We start from the raw sequence: 18,544 nt of genomic DNA, 5'->3' as shown, positions 1-18,544 counted from the left end.
TTAAAAGCATAAACTGAAGAATAAATGATGGGCTTACCTAGCTTTATGTGCTGCACTCGTTCATGGAGTTGATTTACTAGCACTTTCATCTGCTCATAATTCTCCTAAAACAGAAAGGAGAGAAGAATATTATTATAGATATATAATATAATATTATATTATTATAAAAATCAATTACTTTTTTACCAAAATAAGGGCCAAGAAAAACATCAGCCTATGCCCCTCTGTGTGGCCTCTACACTTGGTTGCCCCATCCTACGGATGGAAGTCACCCCTGCCTGCCTTTGCTCAAGCTCTTCCTCTCTACCACCACCCGGTTCATCCCTCTCTCCAAATCCCTCTCTACCACCACCCGGCTCATCCCTCTCTCCAAATCCCTCTCTACCACCACCCGGCTCATCCCTCTCTACCACCACCCGGCTCATCCCTCTCTCCAAATCCCTCTCTACCACCACTCGGCTCATCCCTCTCTCCAAATCCCTCTCTACCACCACCCGGTTCATCCCTCTCTCCAAATCTCACCCCTCTTTTAAAGCCTAATTCATGTTTCATTTCATCTCCAATGCCATTTCTGGCTACTCCTACTCAATTTAACATCTTTCTTCCTTAAACAGCCATGGAACTTAACTGATTTCTATTTGTTTTCCTATTTTAAGGAATATAAGCTTTAGATGAATTTACAGTCTTTACAGTATGGCTCCATTATTTCCTTTTTTCTATAGCTCTTGAGATCATGGTTTCTGCCACATTCCCTTGCTCTGAAAAATCCAGAATATAAAAAAGAAAGGAAGTGGCATGGTGTTGGGGAAAGGAACAAACCTGTGCCCTGGGGCAGGGAGGTCCCAAGCCCTGAAGCATCTGTCTGACAGCCCTGTAAGCTACTACCCTTCTCATCTCACCCAGTGCTGCACCCTAAGGAAAAGAACCTGCTGGAAACTTAAAGCTCAAGAATCTGCCTAGAATAGTGTTTCTCGACCTTGGCTTTACATTGGATTCACAGGGGAGCTTTTAAAAAACAAGCAAAAACATATAAAAGCACTAAAGACTGGTCCTACCCTGGGCACTTGCAACCAAATCAGAGAGACACTGGCCTATAATCTCCATTTCTGAGTTTCCACTCAGGGCAAATTGGGAACATACCAAAAAGAAGTTTGTTTGGTAAGAGGCAAATCCCCCTTCTTACCACTGGAACTTTTGTCAGATTATCTTACTGTTTGTATCATGATATGATAACATGAGCTGGGGAAAAACCAGCAACTTTCCTCTATTATCATTATTATTATTTTCTTTTGAGACACAGTCTCACTCTGGGTACCTTTTATCTCAGCAAGGTGTGTGAAAAGTTAACACATTCACTTAAATACAATCCTATGTTCTGTTCAAAATTGATAAGATCAAGGAAAGGTTTTTTTCCAGCAACATATAAACTCCCCTATGATTTGTTGTCCTTAATGTTAACTTTGTTTCACAAAAATTTTCAGACATATACAAAAGTAAAAAGACAAGTACAATGAACCAAATGTAGCCAATGTATGTCAACAATTAACCATACACAACCAAGGTTGTTTCCTTCATGGCCCTCATCCTGAATCATTTTGAAGGAAATCCTAGACATAACACTTCATCTATTTTCTACATCTCCACAAGATAAGAACCATTATCACAAATCAATAATCAAATATCCAATTAGTGAAGACATTTCTCCAACTGTCAGATAGATTTGTTTTTTATAGTTTATTAAATAGGATCCTATATAGTAAGGTCTACACACCCACAATGGGCCAATGTGTTACTTAACTCTTTTCTAAGATATAAGTTTTCCCATCTTTCTTTCCTTGAAAGGTTCTGTTTGTCCTATAAATGGTTCCCACAGTACTAAATGCCTCCCACAGTGTCCTTTAACCAGTTTTTCTTCCCTCATAGATCTAGAGGCTGATGAGATTCTGCTGTACTTTTAGTTATTTTTTTTTCTCCCCATCTCATCAAGATTTACTGACCTCCCCTCCACCTACATCCTACCTCATGGTCTCCTACCAACTTTGCAAACCACAGATACCAATGTTCAAAGCTGATGAAAAACAGTTCACATGTGCACGGAGAAAACAAGTAACCCTCTTTCGGAGTATCCAAACCTTAAGGTGCAATCACTGCAGCCAATGACATTGCCCAATTTAGAACAGCATGAACCAAAACTAAAGCTAGTTATACAAGCAGCCCTTACTCTAGCAAAACCAGCCTCCCAGTTAAGAAATAAAGGAAAGAATCACTAATTGCCAAGATTTTCGGAGGTGCACAGTAGTGGGAGAAGTGAGAGCAGGCAGTACCCACTACTGTTCTAATGTGAGAGACTAGGAAAACCTGGCAGAGAGAAACTGAACTGTAGCCAGGGCACCAGGAAATAGAACCTCTATGAGCCATCTCTCATCCATGGCATGGCTTTACCTTTTCTTCCCCATTGTCTGCATCAAATTCAACTGCTTGTAACTGGAAGTTCCAGAAGATAACAGTACTTTCGTGCCCCACATTGGGTGTTCTTTGGCTGGCCCAGTGGCTCATGCCTATAATCCTAGCACTCTGGGAGGCCAAGTGGGAGGATCACTTGAGGTCAGAAGTTTGAGACCAGCCTGAGCAAGAGTAAGACCCAATCTCTACTAAAAATAGAAAAAAATCAGCTAGCATGGTAGTGTGTGCCTGCAGTCCTCCCTACTCAGGAGGCTGAAGCAGGAAAATTGCTTGAGCCCAGGAGTTTGAGGTTGCTGTGGAGCTAGGATGATGGCACTGCACTCCAGCCCAGTGACAGAGTGAGATGGGACTCTGTCTCAAAAAAAAAAAAAAAAGGTACACCTAAGTGAGATCTTTTAACATCCAACATAATACATTGATTGCCACACTGGATAAAAACTTTTTTTTCCTTGGAGCCATGATGTTTTATTATGAAAATAGAATAAAAACTTCAAAAATAAAACGATCCTTTCTAATTTAATGAAAAATTTAATGAAAAATGCAATTTATTGACTTCTATTCATTTAATCCATGATTTTAGAATCTGTCAATATTAATTATAACAATAAGAACATCAACAATTGAGATTTTCACGAACCAACTGCAAGGTTTTGCTTCCCAAGGCCCAGGCTCAAAACTTACTCACCTAGTAAGATTCTTATGAAACTGATTAACCACAGGGCTTAGTGCCCGACAGTCATAATGAATTTGAGCTGAGCCATTGGCCAGTTCCTACCCAGTCTTTTCAACCATAGAACCCACCTAGGAATGGCTGGATGAGAAGCATTATAAAGCAACAATCAAGACACCAAGGTCAATAGTTAAGAGCCAGACTTTCTCGCTTTAAATTCAGACTCTGCCACTTAATAGCTATGTTATCTTAGACAACTTACTTGACCTCTAGGTTTACCATAGTTTTCCTATCTTATAAAATAGAGATAACAATAGTACCAACCACCCAGGGTTGTTATGATAAATACACGACTAAATCCATATTAAGACTTCAGAAAAATGGTTGGCATGCTATATAATTTCTGCTATCATTATTATTACTTGTTATAGTTACTATTTATAATCAATAAACACAGGACACTGGGTCATTCACTTTATACCCCCTGTCCTTATGGAAGTTGGGCTTAGCCATATGACTTGCTTTGTCTAATGGAATATGAGCACATAGGAGTTTCATCACATCCCAGTAGAACTTTCTTTTTTTTTCTTTTTTTTGAGACAGAGTCTTGCTTTGTTGTCCAGGCTAGAGTGAGTGCCGTGGTGTCAGCCTAGCTCCCAGCAACCTCAAACTCCTGGGCTCAAGCAATCCTCCTGCCTCAGCCTCCTGAATAGCTGGGACTACGGGCATGCACCACCATGCCCGGCTAATTTTTTCTATATATATCAGTTGGCCAATTAATTTCTATTTATGGTAGAGACGGGGTTTTGCTCTTGCTCAGGCTGGTTTCAAACTCCTGACCGAGAGCAATCTGCCCTCCTCGGCCTCCCAGAGTGCTAGGATTACAGGCGTGAGCCACCACGCCCAGCCCCCAGCAGAACTTTAAATCCAATTTGTATTTGGCTTCGTTCTCCTGTGCCTTCTTCCATGAGAAGAGCATGTCTAAACAGGGCGGCTCCTTCAGCCTCAATCCGGGAATGAGAAGAAACATGGAGCAGACCTGGACCCACCTTGCAGTGGAACAATCACAGCAGCTGACTCAAAGCCACCAACACATAAGGTGAGTGAGAAATTAGTATCTGCCCTTGTGAGCTACTGAGATTTTTAGAATGTTATGAAGCACAACCTAGCAAAAGGTGATTCATATAAAACCCATCACCAAATATCCTGTCTCTGATCTGTCAAGCCCACTACTGGTCCTATAGCCTTCCTTGTAGTAAGGGCATTACCACCCACCTAAATATCCTGCCCAGTTAGAAACTCCAAAATCACCCATGACTCCTCACCCATTTCCTCCCTTTTCACTCAGTTATTAACTCTATAATCTTCTTTGCTCCTCAGTATCTATCCCCACATCCTATATACAACCATAACTCTGACCCCATCATCTCAAGACTCAACTCTTGGCTGGGCGAGGTGGCTCAAGCCTGTAATCCTAGCTCTCTGGGAGGCCGAGGCGGGCGGATTGCTCGAGGTCAGGAGTTCGAAACCAGCCTGAGCAAGAGCGAGACCCCCGTCTCTACTATAAATAGAAAGAAATTAATTGGCCAACTAATATATATAGAAAAAAAAATTAGCCGGGCATGGTGGCGCATGCCTGTAGTCCCAGCTACTTGGGAGGCTGAGGCAGAAGGATTGCTTGAGCCAGGAGTTTGAGGTTGCTGTGAGCTAGGCTGACGCCATGGCACTCACTCTAGCCTAGGCAATGAAGTGAGACTCTGTCTCAAAAAAAAAAAAAAAAAAAAAAAGACTCAACTCTTCCAGCTATCACCTAACTCTACTTTTTCCCTACACTAGTCCATCCTCCACACTGCCCTGACACTGATGATTCTGCCATATCCATAGGACCATGCCACTTCTCTACTTAAATATTTTAGTGGACAGCATGCAAAATGAAATCTAAACGTGACTTTTGCATATAAGGTCCTCCTCTATCTGGCCCCAAAATCAGTCTCACCTCTAGACAATATTCCATGAATTCCATGCCCTTAGCCATGACTTCCAAGTTCTCATACCAAAAATACACTTTCGTAACTCAGTACCTATGTTCTTATAATTCTTTTGGGTTGATAGTCTCACCTCCCATCATCCACCATGAACCTGGCCAGTTCTTACCCAATAAAGATCCATGTCACTCATATGTCCTATCTGTGACCAACCTTTTCAAGTTTTAGATGCCTTTTTATCACACTGCACTGAAGTTAACTGCTTTCTTGTTCATCTTTCCTACAAAATCAAGAGTTCCAGTCTTAACACATCTATACCAAAAACCTAAAATAGTACCTAGACCACAGTAACCACTTAAATGTTTCTGAATTAAACATTCTTTCCTGACAAATAATTGCGCATTGTTTGTATGATTTAAATGTTATCTGTATAGACTTAAAAATCATGGATGGGAACAGATTAAAATTTTATAGCTCTGGTATTTCACAAGCCATGAGTTGTTGTTTTTTTGACCTTGTAATGCCTCCCAATTCCAAGAAAAACCACTCAAAAGATACTAGAGAATAAGGATTCTCTATTAATATAACCAACTATTTAGGCTGTGGTAGGCCAATGGCTCCCAGAGCTGGCTGTTACCAGTGCCCTGAGGACTTCATTAACAATGCAAACACCAGGACTCAGACCGAGACCCAGAAGGTCCAGAGTGAGCCTCAGGCCGCTGTATGTTAAACAAGCTCCCCTGGTGACAATGCTAAGCCATGTTTTGAGAACCACCGATTTCAAAGACACAATGTACAGTGCCAGCTCTCAAAGTGAAGTACAATTTACTTGATCTGGAATGATTTTCTTTTTCAAACTTCACGATACCCTAGTACGTCCCAGAATCATGACTAGGGTATCTGGAGATAACAACCGCTGTTTAAGTGCGCCCACCCTCTGCTTGCTCCTAGTCGCGGCCAGAGCCTGGTCCCAGCGGTCCCGCGCTGCTGACAGGCCACGGGGCGCTCAGGCAGCCTACCTGGTAGATGGCAGAGCTTGAGTCCGGTGCGGTGCCCAGCGAGGCCACGGAGTCCCCATGATAAGCGCGCAGCCCGGGCACAGCGGCGCGCGCGCTGGGCCGCAGGGCTAACCTCAGGGCAGCCCACATGGCGGCGGGCACAGAGCGAGGGAGGAGAGCGAGAGAGCGGCCGCGGGCCGGTGCTTTCCCCCGCGGCTCCCCTGTGCAGGGCCGCGGCTCTGGTAGCGCCCTGCAAGCCTCAGCCCAGGCCGCTGGGACTCTCAGGCGGGACCCCGCACGTGTCTGAGCGCGCCGCTCAGGATTGGTCGGCGCCGGCACCACACCCCCTAGCCCGACCAATAAGGGACAGAGGCGCAGCCCCGCGAGGCCCCGTCCCATCGCGAGCCCAGGATCGCCAGGCTCTGCCGAGGCTGCCCGCTCCCCCGCGGCGCTCTGCTGGATGAGTGAGCTGCTGCGGCGTTTGTATTGGTGTTGTACCGGCACACCAATCAGTCCCGCCACGGTAGTGACTGTATCACCACACGAGTGAATCTCATCTGTCACATGAGTGCGTACGGTATGACAAGCTTTTAGTCCTTTCACTGGCGATCTTAAAACACTCTCCTAATTATTTTCGCTATTGGACTGATACAAGGTTGTGGGCATTAGCGCTGTGAACTTAAATAAAGGACTCTAAATGCACCCATAAAAATTAAAAACGATCTATACAAAACTCTCCAACTTTTTCGTTCAAATATTTATTGAACACTACTAATTACCACTGCTTCAATTTCTCATTCAAGTATTTATTTCAGGGCAGGTGCAGTGGCTCAGCACGTTGGGAGGCCGAGGCGGGAGGATAGATTGAACCCAGGAGTTCAAGACAAGGTTGGGCAAAACCATAGTGAGACCCCTATCTTCACCAAAAAAAAAAAAAAAAAGTCAAAATTGAGAAAAACCTCCTCTACCCCCCCCCCAAAAGTGGAATAAACACCACCAAAAGGAAAGAAGGAGACAGGAAGAAATGGAAAACAGCAGGCAAAAGACAACATAAACAACCAGTAAAGGAGGTACAAAACCTAATTAATAGAAATTATAGATATGAGAACAGAATGGAAGAAAGGAAATTATCAAAGAAATAATACAAGAATGTTTCCCAGAAAGGAAGGAAATGACTTTCCATATTGAGAAGGCCCATGAAGTACCCAACCACATGAATGAGAGGACAGAAAAGAGGAACAGGTTTACACTAAAGCTCATTATAGTGCAGAATACCAGAGTCAAAAAATACATAAATAATAGGCCACAAAGGATACAGAATCAGAATGGCACCAAACCTCTGAACACTGAAAACTGGAAGACAATGGCACATGCATTAGAAATTAAGTGAAAATTATTTCCAAGTCATTCAAGAATTCTATTCATAGCCCATTTACTGAGAGTAAATTAACTTTCAGACACGAAAAGCCTCAAGCAATTTTATCATCCATGCACCCTTTTGCAGTAAATGAGTGGAAAATGTACTTCTCCAAAACAAAAACCATGAAAGACAATGACATGGGCTGCAGAAACAGGGAATTCAAACCAGGAAAATGAGAAATTCACAGGATAATGGCAAAGAGAAGTCCCAGGATGACAGCTATAAGACACATGAAGACCTATGAAGCCACTAGTCCATATTTAAGCAGTAAGCAAGAGCTCCAGGAAGTTTCCTGGAATGAAAAGAAAAATTGTCAATTTATTTGACAGTGTGACCAAGTAGAAAGCAAGGGCACTTTGTAGACTTACTAGAGGGTGTGAAAAGTCACTGTTTAAAAAAAAAAAAAAAGAACCCTCCTCTTCTTTGGAAAAAAATAAAAAACAAACACCAAAACAATGGAAGAAGTGAGGCAATCATTAACTCCAAGAAAAACAATTAAGTTGTACCAGAAAGGAAATGTCATTCTAGTACATTATGTGGTGCAGCAATGATCACAATACAATGAAAATACTGAATATGGACTAATCCTAAATTGTGACTAACATATTTGGAGAAAACAGGAAGGAAGCAGGAAGGAGAAAAGTCATAAAGAAAGACAAAATTCTTGCCAAGTGTGGTGGCTCACACCTGTAATCTCAGCACTTTGGGAGGCTAAAGTAGGAGGACTGCTTGAGGCCAAGGAGTTCAAGACCAGCCTGAGCAAGAATGAGACTATCTCTACAAAAAAATAGAAAAATTAGCCAGGCATGGTGGTGCACACCTGTAGTCCCAGCTACTCAGGAGGCTGACGCAGGAGGATCACTTGAGCCCAGGAATTCCGGGTTGCAGTGAGCTGTGACACCACTGCACTCTAGCCAAGGGAATAGAGCAATACTGTGTCTCAAAAAAAAAAAAAAAAAACCAACATAAAACAGTGCATATGAAGAGGTTAGCACAGTGCCTGGCATAATATATGGTAGCTTGTTATTTTGAAAAAGTGACACATTTAAAAAAATCTAGGCAGGGGTAAATTAACATATATAAATAAATAAAGTCAGAGTGAGTTTAGCGCACAAAATGCATGACATTTACCTTGCTACAAGTTGGCCCCAAATTTGGCTTTGAATTGCAAAAGAACACAAAGCCTATACAACAACAACAAAAAAAGACCAGTTGAATAGAAGCACAATTATTCCTTATATTGAGGCCAAAGATATAAATATCTCTTAGGTAGGATATTGGATGTTATAGTAAACAAATTCTATGTCATTGTAGTAAAAATAACTTCTTCAGGCTTCTGTACTATTTCACAATGTCCCTAAACATAAGCAAACAGAACTATGTAGACCATGTATTTAGCTCTTTAATGGTCTGACAAAATCTAAGACAAAAAAATTGTTATCTGAAGAAAAGGCTAGACTACCTACCCTTTAGGAAAGTTTCCATGGATATTTCTCTCAAGCTAAATTTTTTGGACAACAAGATTTTGCCAATATGCACTTCAAAAATCCAGGTTTAAATTATATCCAAGACTAAGTTTTCCCATTTGTCTTTCTCTACAGACAAAAAAGTGAGAAGAAAAACAAGAGTAAAAGAGATTGGGTTCTTATATCCTAAAACTCATAAGGAGTAAATGAACAAAAAAGTAAGCAACACTTCCTATGTCCCAAATGTGGGGGAAACTCTATTCTTTATTCTTACAAGATCAAAATAACATTCTTCTTAGCAAGTATATAAGAATAAAGATTAATTCTTCCACTTATACTATATTGTTATGGAAGGAAAAAAGTAGAGACTACTAGTTTTGGTTAACTGAACATAAATATCTTTAGTCATCTGAAAAGGAGACAACAGAAATGGTATAAAATAACTTTTATTTACATAATTTATATATAGAACATAACTGCTTTCTTTAGAACAAGAAAATTTACAAATAACAGATATTGCTTTTTTTTGTCAAAGACTTCTTCAAGCAAGATAGTATACATGGTCACTTCCATTTCAAATAACATGATGGTAAACAGTGGATATTAATATTTTTATCTGTGCCTCAATCATTTACCAACAATTAGGCTTTTAAACCAACATGTTGATCACTTGCTAAGATGTAAGTGTTCAGGAGGAAAAGTCAAGAAAAGATAAAAATTTTTAATCATATCTCCTTTAAGGTTTATAAATAAATCCTTTGTAACATATTCTTTACATGAATCAGACTTAACATAGGTCATTCCACCTTGTAAGGTAAATACACTGATTAAATTTCTTTTTCCAAGATTAGTTTTAAGGATATAACAGTAAGATAATTTAGCCAGCTGACTTGATTCTCTAATATAATGAATGCCCCTGTATTCTTTATACAGTAAAAAAATTACATCTTCCATAAAATTAATTTATTATAGATGAAAAAGAGACAGATGTTAACAAAGTTAAAAAATAAATATTACACAGGGATAAATAATAGTTTAGTCATGGCAATCTAACACCCAAACTAATACTAATTAAGAGAAAGAAACTTTTTCAGAATGAAAATTTTAAAAATTTACAAAAACAGGGTATTAAAACAGCAATGTGACTTACTACCATGATTTTTGTGATGTTAATCATATAAAATAAATAAATGCCTACTTCAGAGAATTTCCACTCAGAATTTTAGATTCTCTTTTAAAATTTTTTTTCTATTTGTTATCTACCCAAGATAGTACTTCAGATAGATCCTCCTTTATGACAAAAAGTTAAGTTGTAAATTTCACTAAAAGGCAATGAGTAAGTGCTCTAATAGCAGTAGTTTCAATAAATTAGCATTACTGTTAAACTTGTTTACTAAGGAACTTGAAAACTTGCCACCATGTTTTCAATATACAAATACAATTAACTAGACTTTAAAATATTTTCTCAATTGCAATACTGATCATTACATAATGCTATAAACACAGTTTTAACTTTTAGGCACAACTCATAACTTCAATGACAATTCATACATACAGACATCAGCACCTTAAGTTAAGAAAATTGCTGTCTAATGTAGGGACCAATCCAGCCACTGTCCTTCTTTCAAGTACTGACTGTGGCTGCTTTCACACAAAAGTGGCAGAGTTGAGTAGGTGCCACAGAGACCCTCTGGCCTGCAAACTCAAACTTGCAGAAAAAGTTTCCAACCTCTGAACTAATGTATTATCAACACAGGAGGCTTTTCAAATAAAATCAGAATAAATATGCTCTTTGAGAAGTTTAATTTGAACTATAAAAGATTTTGCTTGGGTAGATAGAAGTACATATGCAAATTATCAAATCTTGAAATTAAAAACAAAACTTAAATTCCTATTGTTAATAATCACTGACTTTATAAAGTCTCACTTTTTGTTTTGAACATCAGAATTATGCTCTGTGCTTAAATGACTAAGTGTTCCTTAGCAGAATTTAATGGGAAAAAAATTATTAAGAAATTAGCTTTTTAAAAAGGAATGTGTGTGTGCATATACAGAAAGAAGATTGAGTTTTGTATGGAAATTTGCCTCATAAATGAAGTAAAGAGTATTCCCCCCATGAAAATCCTGAGATTATCTAAGAAATAAGAAAAACAAAACAATTCACAGTACAAAGTCAATATACTAAACAATGAGAAAAAAATGTTTTCAAAACATGAACTGTCCAAGCATTTTTAGTTATATCATTTTAAATATCTTTAAAATTGAAGAGGGAAAGGAGACAAACATAAATTTGTTAATGCCTTCTTTACCCACAATCTGAGGGGTCAAAATAACTAAAACTGAATATCCTTTTAAATAAAAATTTTAAATATAAATAAGCTCTTTGATGTCTCATCTTTATAAATAATAAGGTTAAATACTAGTTCTTCAATTAGGGCTAATGTTACATCACCATGAATTAGAAAAATAAATATTCTCCAGTCAGCCAACCAGCGGATAAAAAAGTTTTTTAACATTTACCATACTAAAGTAGAATTTGACGCTTTGTTTTCATATACAGTCATATGTCATTTAATGATATGTTCTGTGAAATGAGTTCTTAGGGCATTTCATGTCGTAAGAACATCACATAGTGTACTTACATAAACCTAGATGGTATAGCCTACTACATACCTAGGCTACATGACATAGCCTATTGCTCCTAGGCTACGAACCTGTTCAACACGTTGCTGTATTGAACTGTAGGCAACTGTAACACAGTAAATATTTATGTATCTAAACACAGAAAAGGCAAATATGTTGTGTTACAATGGCTTCAATGTCACTGGGCAATTATATCCATTATAATCCAATCCAATTATAATCTTATGGGACCACCTTCATATATGTGGTCTGTCCGTCAACTGAAACATTATGTGGCACATGACTGTACTTAGAGGCAACTGAAAAGGTCTTCATCATCCCCCCCAAAAAACAAAACAAAACAAAACACCTTCACAAATGAAATTCCTAAATGTTAAATACAATACAATCAACCTCCAAATACATCGGCACTATGATTGATACAGCAAAATTTATCCACAACATTCCTGAATGTCCATGTGTGCTCAGCACAGGAAGAGTCAAAATGTAAACAAGAGTTGCTATTTCTGAGAAAGCAGTCTTAATTGCTTGGAATTTCCAAAATGCTGAATCATCAGAATGAAAGGAACCTCAGAAATGTTTTCCACTGATTATAAAAGCTTCAAATCAAGCTCATTATATACTCAAAATCAACCTGAAAAAAAAAACAGACAGTGATGCTTTTCTCTAAATACTGCTTTGTTTTTGTAATTGACTCTGGAAATTCCAGGCTTCAAAAAAAGAAAGAAAGAAAGAAAGAAAAGAAAAAGTAAGAGACTCTTTTATTCTGTTTCATCCACTTCAATGAAGATATCACTGAAGAAATATTCAGAGACTGTGGTTGGCTCTTCTTCGGGTGCCCGGTTTTGGCCACTTTTACGTCCTTCTTTCAGTGAAGGCTGGTCAAAAAAAAAAAACAAAAAAACAAAAACCACACAATACAACATATAGTGGTAGTCTAAATTGACATAATGTTTGAAAAGGAATGTGGCAATAAATATTGAGTTCTACATATATTCCATACTTACTGACCCAACAATTTCATTTCTATGCTATTATATTAAGTAAATAATCCTAAACATATTAAGAGTTTTACGAATAACCTTTACAGCATTAATTATAAAGTTAAAAACACCTAATATATAACACTAGACATAATTAGATAAATTATAATGGACCTATGATCCATTACTTTACTCTAATTTCCATAAAAAATTTAATAGGCCGGGCGTGGTGGCTCACGCCTGTAATCCTAGCACTTTGGGAGGCCGAGGCGGGCGGATTGCTCAAGGTCAGGAGTTCGAAACCAGCCTGAGCGAGACCCCGTCTCTACCAAAAATAGAAAGAAATTAATTGACCAACTAAAAATATATATACAAAAAATTAGCCGGGCATGGTGGCACATGCCTGTAGTCCCAGCTACTCAGGAGGCTGAGGCAGTAGGATCCCTGAGCCCCGGAGATTGAGGTTGCTGTGAGCCAGGCTGACGCCACGGCACTCACTCTAGCCTGGGCAACAAAGTGAGACTCTGTCTCAAAAAAAAAAAAAAAAAAAAAATTTAATAATAAAAATAACATTGTTAAATCTGTAATAAAAATACTTTAATTACTGGCATAAGAATAGACAGACCCATGAAATAGAACAGCACTTAAAGGAAACATCACAAATCAAAGACAACCTTCTCAAGCACTTACAAATCGATAAAAAAAAAAAACAAAGACAGTATGGTATTGGCACAGAAACAATATCAATGATACAGAGACTAGAAATAACCCCAATATATATGGAAATTTAGTATCCGATTAAAGTGATATTTTTTAAAAAAACTGAAAAAAGTTGGATTATTCAAACATGATGTTGAAACTATATAATCATCCCAGAGTTTAAAAAAAAAAAACACAAGTCAGAGCTATGACTCAGCAAAATTAATTCTAGGTGGATCAAAAGATTTAAATGTAGAAGCATTTTTTTTAAAAAAAACCTCATGTAAAAACACTTTTATAATTGCAAATTTAGGGGGAGGAGATAGGGTACCTTTTTAAACTACCTGAAAGCCAGAAGTCATATAAGAAAGATTAATAAATTCATCTACAGAAAAATAAAAATGTCTGTATAGCAAAAAGCACCATATACAAAATCAAAAGACAAATGACATACAGAGGGAAAAAAACTTTGAAACCTCTAACACAAAGAGGTTTTTTTTCCTCAATGTAACAAGAACTTCTACAAAAATCAGTATGAAAAAAGTCAATATTCTATCTTTTTAAAAAAGCCAAATGCTATCAACAGATGTTTCACAGAAAACAAAGGATAAACAACTCAAACACACAGAGATGCTCTACCTCATTCAATAAATTTGTATGCTCATTAAATCTACAAAGAAATGACATAAGTGAAAGTATTTAATAATTAACAACATACTAGTGTGGGGGGAAAGGCCCTCCCATACACTGCTACAAAGAGCAGAAATTGACATAATACCTATGGAGGATAATCAGGGAGAACAATTAGTCAGAAGAGTTCTATTTGTAGGAATTAAACCTATGGATAAATGTGCAAAATGATCCATTTATAAGTTAGCTATTACCATGTTGTCTGAAATAGCAAATTTTTAAGAACAACCTAATGTCTACCACTATGAGACTAGTTATTACTCTACGATACAAATACACTACATACTCATTAAAAACAATAAGGATATTCTTTGGCACTTATTCCTAAAAAAGATCTGTACATCAATGTTCATAGCAGCTTTATTCATAATAGCCAAAAACTAAAAACAAACCAGATGTCCTTCAATAGGTAAACAGATAAATAAAACTGCTGGCCAGGCACAGTGGCTTATGCCTATAATCCCAACACTTTGAGAGGCTGAGGCAGCAGTATCCCTTGGGCCCAGGAGCTCGAGACCAGCCTGGGCAACACAGCAAGAACTGATTTCTAAAAATAATTTTAACAATAGCTGGGTGTGGTGGTATACACCTGTAGTCCTGGCGACTTGGGAAAAGGAGACAGGAGGATTGCTCAAGCCCAGGAGTTCAAGGCTAGTCAGCTATGATTAGGCCACTGTACTCTAGCCTGGATAACAGAGTAAGATCCTGTCTTTAAAAAAGAAAAAAAAAAAAAAAAATTAAGAAAAAAACCCACAAACTGTGGTACAGCCATATCATGGAATACTATTCAGCAATAAAAAGAAACTAACTACTGATACACAGCCATCTAGACGAATCTCCAGGAAACTATGTTAAGAGAAAAAGCCAATTCTAAATGTATGATTTCATTTTTATAACTACATGTAAGATTCCACTGACATAATACTCTTGAATTACAAATTAATTGTTTCTTTTTTCGAAGACAGGGTCTTACTGTGTCTCCCAAGCTGGAGTGCAGTGGCGCCATCATAGCTCACTGAAGTCTTGAACACCTGGGCTCTAGTGATCCTCACACCTCAGCCTCCCAAGTAACCGGGACTATAGGCTTGCACCACTACATCCAGCTAGTTTTTAAAAAGCTTTTATAGAGGCAGGGATCTCAATATATTGCCTTGGCTAGTCTCGCAACTCCTGGCCTTAAGCAATCCTCCCACCTCAGCCTACCTACCAGTGTGAGCCACTGCACTCAGCCTTGAAATAACAATTTTATTTTCAAGAGAACCCAAGCTGTGAAATGAAGTAACAAATTTAATGGTAAATAGGTTGCCAGATATCAAGGAGTGAAAGTGGGAGAGAAGTAGGTGTGTCTAAAAAAGGGCCGTTCTATGTCTTGAGTGGAGCAATGTCAATACCCTGGTTTCGATGCTGCAACATGTACAAGATGTTACCACTGGGGGATACAGCATAAAGGGTAGGTGGGGTTTCTCTGTATTATTTCTTATAATTGCCTGTGAATCTACAATTATTGTAAAACAATAAGCTTAATTTAAATTAAAAGAGAAACAGAATAAGGAAGCTCTTTACTATTCTGCAGATATCTCTAAGATATATTGTTAGGTTTAAAAAAGGTAGAAAATAATATATTATTTGTATTAAAAAGAAGAAAAAAATGTTTGTATTTGTTTATATCTAAAGTATCTCTGGAAAATTAAACTAGAAACAGATAATACCATATGCCTATGAGAAGGGGAGAATAAGGAGGCTAAAGAACAGATGTGGGAAACTTTTCACTGTAAATCCTTTTTCTGTAGATTGCAAATTTTGAAACATGTAGAAAATATTACTTATTCAAACATAAAATAGAAATTTGAGAATAAAATTTAATTTAGATTCTTCCTTCACACTGTATATCAAAGTCAACAACCATGAATAGAGTTAAAATTTAAAAACTGATTACTGGCCAGACAGGGTGGCTCAGGCCTGTAATCCAAGCACTTTGGAAGGCCCAGGTGGGAGGACTGCTTTGAGGCCAGGAGTTTGAGACCAGCCTGAGCAACAGCAAGATTTCATCTCCACAAAAAATAGGAAAAAAAATTAGCTGGACATGGTGCCATACACCTGTAGTCCCTAGTACTTGTAAGGCTGAGGTAGGAGGATCACTTGACCCCAGGAGTTTGAGGTTGCAGTGAGCTATGATGGCACCACTGCACTCTAGCCTGGGCAACAGCGAGACCCTGTCTCAAAACAAACAAACAAATAAAAAAGAAAAAGACTGATTACTGATAATTTTACACCTCTGGAGAGAAACTTCCTAACCATAAGTTATAAATCAGCAAAAGAGAAATAAAAAATTAAACACAAATGAGAAATTCTAGTAAATATATGGGGAAAAAACAGTCACTTGTAAAGAAACGCATATTAAATCAATGAAATGACATTTCTCCTCCACTGCCATTTTATTAAATAGAAAAAAAGAATTAAAAATTTTTAAATGTGGCCGGGCGCTGTGGCTCACGCCTGTAATCCTAGCTCTTGGGAGGCCGAGGCGGGCGGATTGCTCGAGGTCAGGAGTTCAAAACCAGCCTGAGCGAGACCCCGTCTCTACTATAAATAGAAAGAAATTAATTGGCCAACTGATATATATATATAAAAAAATTAGCCGGGCATGGTGGCGCATGCCTGTAGTCCCAGCTACCCGGGAGGCTGAGGCAGAAGGATCACTCGAGCCCAGGAGTTTGAGGTTGCTGTGAGCTAGGCTGACGCCACGGCACTCACTCTAGCCTGGGCAACAAAGTGAGACTCTGTCTCAAAAAAAAAAAAAAAAAAAAAAAAAAGGCGGGCGGATTGCTCAAGGTCAGGAGTTCAAAACCAGCCTGAGCAAGAGCGAGACCCCGTTTCTACTATAAATAGAAAGAAATTAATTAGCCAACTGATATATATAAAAAAATTAGCCGGGCATGGTGGCGCATGCCTGTAGTCCCAGCTACTCGGGAGGCTGAGGCAGAAGGATTGCTCGAGCCCAGGAGTTTGAGGTTGCTGTGAGCTAGGCTGACGCCACAGCACTCACTCTAGCCTGGACAACAAAGCGAGACTCTGTCTCAAAAAAAAAAAAAAAAAAAAATTTTAAATGTTAGTATCTAATTCTGGCAAGGATGTGAATAACCTGGCACTACTACACTATTGGTAAACACAACTGTTCCACAAAATAATTTGGCAATGATAATCAAGGCTCATAAAATCTTGGTCTCAGAAAATAATTCTAACCAGCAAACTGGTATTAACTGAGTAGCACCTAAGTGGACACATATGTACTACAGTAATAGGGTATTGGGCAGGGTGGAGGGGGGCGGGCATATACATACATAATGAGTGAGATGTGCACCATCTGGGGGATGGTCATGCTGGAAACTCAGACTTGTGGGGAGAGGGGGAGAAAGGGCATTTATTGAAACCTTAAAATCTGTACCCCCATAATATGCCGAAATAAAAAATATATATATTAAAAAAGAGAGAGAAAATAATTCTAGGAAATCATATTAAGTATTTTTTTTAAAGTTAAAGATGTTCTTTATAAAAGTATAAAGAGGCTCATGCTATCTGACAGATGGTCACCAGCCTTTTCTTTGTTGAGATTTTGTCACCTCAGTAATTTTCCAAAGTCTTTAATACAGGTTTATAGATTTTTTTTATCCCAGTACTTGCCACTGGACAGCTTCAGGACATATAGAAATTAAACATTTAAGCAAACATATTCTAGCTTTGCAGTTTCTTTAGTTCTTGTGGGTGTCCAGACATTTCTCATTTTTTAAAAAATTTATATAGTTTTGCTTTTTTTTTTAACATTCAGTCTACACAGTCTGTCAAAAATAGCCAATGCCAATTATATTTTAAGTCATCACAGTGAGATATTGGTAAAAGTTTTCAATTAGCAATAATCACGCCTCAAATAAATCTCATTAGCTATAATAACACCACTGCACAAAGCTGAGAACTCTTTCCTAAGGCCAATAAAATGCAAGCACTGCTTTGTTTTGCTTCCATAAGTCAGAAGGGTCTTTGGCAGTCAAGTATTCATTTATGGCTAGTTCAACACTCTGTACTAAATTAGTAGTAATTTCCTAATTCCGTACCTTTTCTACTTCCAATACAGAGGGGTAGGGTAGGGAGGAGATGGATGGGATGCTCTAAAATAATCTCTAACATTGAAATAACAATTACCATGTTTTCCCTAGTTGAGTCTGAAATCCAATTCATTTTATTGTTTCAGTTATCACATACCTGTGTTGTTGAACAGCCAATATTTTCAGAATGATTATTAACAACACTTGGAGATGGAAGCAGATCAGAGGACTCTTGATTTTTTTTCTGGCTTTCACTGACTGGATTGGATCTTTTCAAATTCTGTCTTGACACAGGTATAAGAGGTTTTAGGCGCTTCTTATTATGGACCTGAGTAGGTTCATCAGACTCCAAACTATTCTTTGAACAAATTAAAGACAAAAATCCCAAGGGTCTTCTGCCAGGTCTAGAAATGCAAATGTAAAGACA

At 38.2% G+C, this 18,544-nt stretch overlaps 2 protein-coding genes and 1 non-coding gene across 8 annotated transcripts in view; all 3 read right to left on the bottom strand.

The window, feature by feature from the left end:
• MCCC2 (methylcrotonyl-CoA carboxylase subunit 2) overlaps positions 1 to 6,386 on the bottom strand; it is a 61,410-nt gene extending 55,024 nt beyond the window's left edge. For both annotated transcript variants that reach the window (XM_012783232.3, XM_076008101.1), the window contains exons 1-2: positions 6,138 to 6,386; positions 38 to 104 (exon numbers count right to left, since the gene is read on the bottom strand). In XM_012783232.3, the coding sequence (XP_012638686.2) occupies positions 38 to 104; positions 6,138 to 6,266 (196 nt within the window). In that variant the 5' untranslated portion in view covers positions 6,267 to 6,386. The remainder of the gene's footprint in view (positions 1 to 37; positions 105 to 6,137) is intronic.
• Positions 6,387 to 9,432: 3,046 nt separating this feature from the next.
• The window catches only part of BDP1 (BDP1 general transcription factor IIIB subunit), a 90,558-nt gene continuing 81,446 nt past the window's right edge, over positions 9,433 to 18,544 (bottom strand). For 4 of the 5 annotated variants that reach the window (XM_076008086.1, XM_076008089.1, XM_076008090.1 and 1 more), the window contains 2 exons: positions 18,275 to 18,521; positions 9,433 to 12,523 (listed from right to left, as the gene is read on the bottom strand). In XM_076008086.1, coding sequence (XP_075864201.1) covers positions 12,407 to 12,523; positions 18,275 to 18,521 — 364 coding nt within the window. In that variant the 3' untranslated portion in view covers positions 9,433 to 12,406. The remainder of the gene's footprint in view (positions 12,524 to 18,274; positions 18,522 to 18,544) is intronic. The other variant, XM_076008088.1, reaches the window with a different exon arrangement.
• Positions 17,844 to 17,982, bottom strand: LOC142874143 (U4 spliceosomal RNA). The gene has a single exon (XR_012921968.1). It is a non-coding gene; the product is annotated as a U4 spliceosomal RNA (small nuclear RNA).

This window comes from Microcebus murinus, chromosome 11, assembly GCF_040939455.1.
Source record: "Microcebus murinus isolate Inina chromosome 11, M.murinus_Inina_mat1.0, whole genome shotgun sequence".
Lineage (NCBI taxonomy): Eukaryota > Metazoa > Chordata > Mammalia > Primates > Cheirogaleidae > Microcebus > Microcebus murinus.
Note: the sequence above shows the minus strand (reverse complement) of the source record. Positions and strands in the feature narration are given on the sequence as shown.